At 38.8% G+C, this 4,577-nt stretch overlaps 1 protein-coding gene across 1 annotated transcript; it reads left to right on the top strand.

The window, feature by feature from the left end:
• Positions 1-242: 242 nt before the first annotated feature.
• Positions 243-1,181, top strand: Or1e26b (olfactory receptor family 1 subfamily E member 26B). The gene has a single exon (NM_001000720.1). The coding sequence runs from the start codon at positions 243-245 to the stop codon at positions 1,179-1,181; it is 939 nt and encodes a 312-aa protein (NP_001000720.1).
• Positions 1,182-4,577: the final 3,396 nt, after the last annotated feature.

The raw sequence follows: 4,577 nt of genomic DNA, 5'->3' as shown, positions 1-4,577 counted from the left end.
GTATCTCAGTAGAAACAGCATAGAAATGTCTAAAAAGGTGAGAGATATAATCAATCTCTTTAAGATAAGTTAAGAAAAATCATTAATGATTGGAATGATTACAAATATTTGGAATTTTGAGATTATAATCACTATGACTGTCAAATGCATTGCTATAAAAATATTTCTGGGATATATGTTCATTTTCATTTAAAGTTGTCAGTGACACTAATATTTTCTCATTAGAATACTGGAGAATAGGAATGATAAGGAACAACCAAACTGTCATCTCCCAGTTCCTTCTCCTGGGCCTGCCAACATCCCCAGAGCAACAGCACCTGTTCTATGCCCTGTTCCTGGCCATGTACCTCACCACCATCATGGGAAACTTCATCATCATCATATTTATTCTTTTGGACTCCCATCTCCACACACCCATGTATATGTTCCTTGGCAACTTGTCTTTCTCTGATCTCTGCTTTTCCTCTGTCACCATTCCCATGATGCTGCAGAACATGAAGAGTCAAGACACATCCATTTCCTACCCTGGCTGTCTGACACAAATGTACTTTTACATGGTTTTTGCAAACCTGGAGAACTTTCTTCTTATGGTCATGGCTTATGACCGCTATGTGGCCATATGTTTTCCCCTTCGTTATACCAGCATCATGAGTCCCATTCTCTGTGTTTCTCTGGTGTTTATGTCCTGGGTAATTTGCATGCTGAGTTCCTTATTGCACACTCTACTTGTTGTTAAATTGTCATTCTGTGAGGACAATATAATCCCCCACTTTTTCTGTGACATATCTGCCCTGCTCATGTTGGCTTGCTCTGACATTCATATTAATGAACTATTGATATTTTACTTGGGAGGAACAAGTATTGTCATCCCATTCTTTCTCATTGTTGTGTCCTATACACAAATTGTCTGGTCCATTCTAAGTGTTTCATCTACTCGGGCCATCCACAAGGTTTTCTCTACTTGTGGCTCCCACCTGTCTGTGGTCTCACTGTTCTATGGAACAATTATTGGTCTCTACTTAAGTCCATCAGCTAACAGCTCTACTGTGAAGAAGACTGCCATGACTATGATGTACACTTTGGTGACCTCCATGCTGAATCCCTTCATCTACAGCCTGAGGAACAGAGACATGAAAGAGGCACTGATAAGAATCCTCTACAAGAAGAAAATCTCTTTATAAAGGCAACCCTGGTTTTTATACTTAAACTTATCTAATAACTATATTGATATTAATATTACATAATATATCCCTATAATTCGACATACTAGATAATATTTCTATTTACCAAAAGATGTTTTGCAAGTAGCTCAGTTAGGGAAAGAGACCTTAACAACCCAGTGAATCCATATCCTGTCTTGCATAGGTGATTCTAGAAAGGCATTAGGTCATAGGCCCTGTTGTATCAAATTCCCATTTCTTACATTCTATTTCTTTTTTATTGGGTATTTTATTTATTTACATTTCAAATGACATCCCCTCTCCCGGTTTCCCATCCAGAAAATGCCCATCCCATCCCCCTCCTCCTGCAGCATGAGGGTGCTCTCCCACCCACCTGCCCACTCCCTCCCATCTCCCCACTGTAGCATTTCCCTTCACTGGAGAATTAAGCCTTCACAAGACCAAGTGCTTCTCCTCCCTTTGATGCCTGTCAAGGCCACCCTCTGCTACATGTGCAGCTGAAACCAAAGGTTGCTCCATGGGCACTCTTTGGTTGGTGTTTTAATCGCAGGGAGCACTGGGGTATCCAGTTGGTTTGTATTGTTGTTCCACCAATGGGGTTGAAAAACCTTCATCTACCTCAGTGTTTCTCAATTAGTGCACTGGGGGCCCCACTCTCAGTCCAATGGTTGGCTGTGATCATCAACCTCTGTATTTTTCAGGCTCTGGCAGAGCCTCTCAGGAGACAGGTATATCAGGTTCCTGTCAGCATGCACCTCTTGACATTCACAATAAAGACTAGGTTATTGACTATATGTGGAATGGATCCTTGTATGTGGCAGTCTCTGGATGGCCTTTCCTTCAGTCTCTGCTCTATACTTTATCTCCATATTTCCTCCTGTGAGTATTTTGTTCCTCCTTCTGAGAAGGACTGAGGCATTCATACCTTTGCCTTTCATCTTCTTGAGGTTCATGTATTCTGTAAATTGTATCTTGGGTATTCCAAGCTTCTGGGCTAATATCCACTTATCATATGTGTTCTTTTCTGATTGGGTTACCTCATTGAGGATGATATTTTCTAGTTCCATTCATTTGTCTAAAAATTTCATGAAGATACTATTTTTTAATAGCTAAGTTGTAATCCTTTGTGTAAATGTACTACATTTTCTGTATCCATTCCTCTGTTTAAGGACATATGAGTTCTTTGCAATTTCTGGCTATTATAAATAAGGTGCTATGGAAATCAGTCTGGAGGTTCCTCAGAAAATTGGACATAGTACTACCTAAGGGCCCAGCTATACATCTTGTGGGCATATACCCAAAAAATGCTTCAACACATAATAAGGACATATGCTTCACTATGTTCACCATGTATTTCTTAATTGAGAAAGGATTTTTCTCACCTACAATGCAAACCAACCAGAGTTTTCCCTTGGTCCCCTATTCCTAGCCAACCCCCAGATTCCATTTCCCCCAAATCAATTACCTCTACATGTTTACTTTAGAAAAGAAAAACCCTCCAAGAGATAACAGCAAAACTTGATAAAACAAAAAACAATAATACAAGGTGAAAGTCTTTATATTAGCCTTGACAAAACAAGTCAAATGGAAGAAAAGGGTTACAAAGATCAAGCAAAGGAATCAAAGACAAACATACTGTTTGGAGTCCTACAAAACACCAAGCTAGCAGCCCTAACATATACTCAAAGCCCCTGGCACAGACCCATGCAGGCATCTTGCCTTCGTTTCAGTCTCTGTAACCCCATGTGAGCTTGTTTAGTTGATATTGTAGGCCATGATGGCCTAGTGTCAACAACACCCTCTGACTTCTATAATCTTTCTACCCCCTCTTCCATGTGTTTCCCTTATCTCTGAGGGAGGGGATGCAGACCTCTAATTTACACACAGTCACTCTGCATAATCCCTGGCTGTACGTCTCTGAAACCATTCCAATCTGCTGCTGAGAACATTCCCTGGTTATATAAGATAGATAGTTTAGACTCTGTAGTCCTAGAGACTTCCATCACAAGGAGTCCTCACTAGAGTCATCCTTATAAATTCCAGAAAGTTTCCAGTATACTAGGTTTCCACAAATTCCCCTAAATGTCACCAAATTACAGTTGTCTTTCCATGTACTCTCTTTTCCCAACTTTCCTGCTTCTAGATCCTACCCACTTCTGTTTCATCTGTCCAAAATCCATTCTCATAATCTATTTAACCATCTCATGGAGACCCATGCTCTCCCTCTATAACCATCTTCTTTAAAGAAGCCATATGGTTCTGTAGACTGTAGTTTAATTATCATTTAATTAACAGCTAATATACACTTAGAAGTGAATACATACTTTATTTGTAATTCTAGATCTGATGCTTCACAATATCCAAATAACTCAAGCCCAATTTTCCTAGTGCCTTCTACTTTCTTCCTACATTTTTAGAAAACTTAATTTATTAATCTTCCCTTCTGTTTCTATTTCCGTGTTCTAGACTATCCATAACATGAATAAACTTTTGTGATCCCTTCCAAAACAGTATCATTTGTGTCATTTTTCTTTTCTTAAAATTATTGGCCTTCATCTATTTAAAGTTATTTTCCCAAACCATAGAAAGAAACAGGAAGCAGTACAAAATTCGATTTATAGCATGGCTATTCTTTTTTTATTTAGCCTGAAAAATTCTGTATTCACATATGAAGCCTGAAAGTTATAAGAATGATCCATTTGTCAAGAGATGCCATTGGTGTAATACTTGCCAAGGGGTATGGGAGTAACCAACAGATTTCTGATTGGATTTAAGACCCACTGCCCAGGAAGGGACTCATGCCTAATTCTTTATTCCTGGCCAAGTACCCATGGGTGGTGAAACCATAAGACCTATGGCAAAACCTCCTACATTATATTGCTAAATCGATATTGTGACAAACTGTATATAAATACTTATGATTATACTCATAGACTAGTGCAGCTCTCAACCATTAATGGAGAAACTTCTTGTTCTCAGTGGGCAAAATTTTATTAGAGAGACTTACAGTTGTCTCTGTGTAAAGAATTAGTGTTTGTAGAGTGTTTAGCTTTAATTGAAATATCTGTATCTTATTTCCTTCTCGTAAAGCTAAAGAAGCATCACAGAAGAACATGTAGAAAGATTGTAGGAGCAAGAAAACAAGTTTCACTGAAGCAAAAGTGAACTTTTTGCTGTGACAGAGCAATTACACCCATGAACTCAGAACAGTATTGTTGAGTGAACAATATCAAGCCAGTCAACATTTTAACCCAGAAAGATGACAAAACTCTACTTCTTCCTCGGGAACCATTAGCAGATGGAGACTGCTAGGTAAGAGTCAGTTTTCCAGCAACCAACAGATTGGGGAAAGATCTTTACCAATCCTACAACAGATAGAGGCCTTATATCCAAAAT

The sequence above is a fragment of the Rattus norvegicus genome, chromosome 10, assembly GCF_036323735.1.
Source record: "Rattus norvegicus strain BN/NHsdMcwi chromosome 10, GRCr8, whole genome shotgun sequence".
NCBI classification, from domain to species: domain Eukaryota; kingdom Metazoa; phylum Chordata; class Mammalia; order Rodentia; family Muridae; genus Rattus; species Rattus norvegicus.
This window is presented reverse-complemented; position numbering and strand designations above follow the sequence as displayed.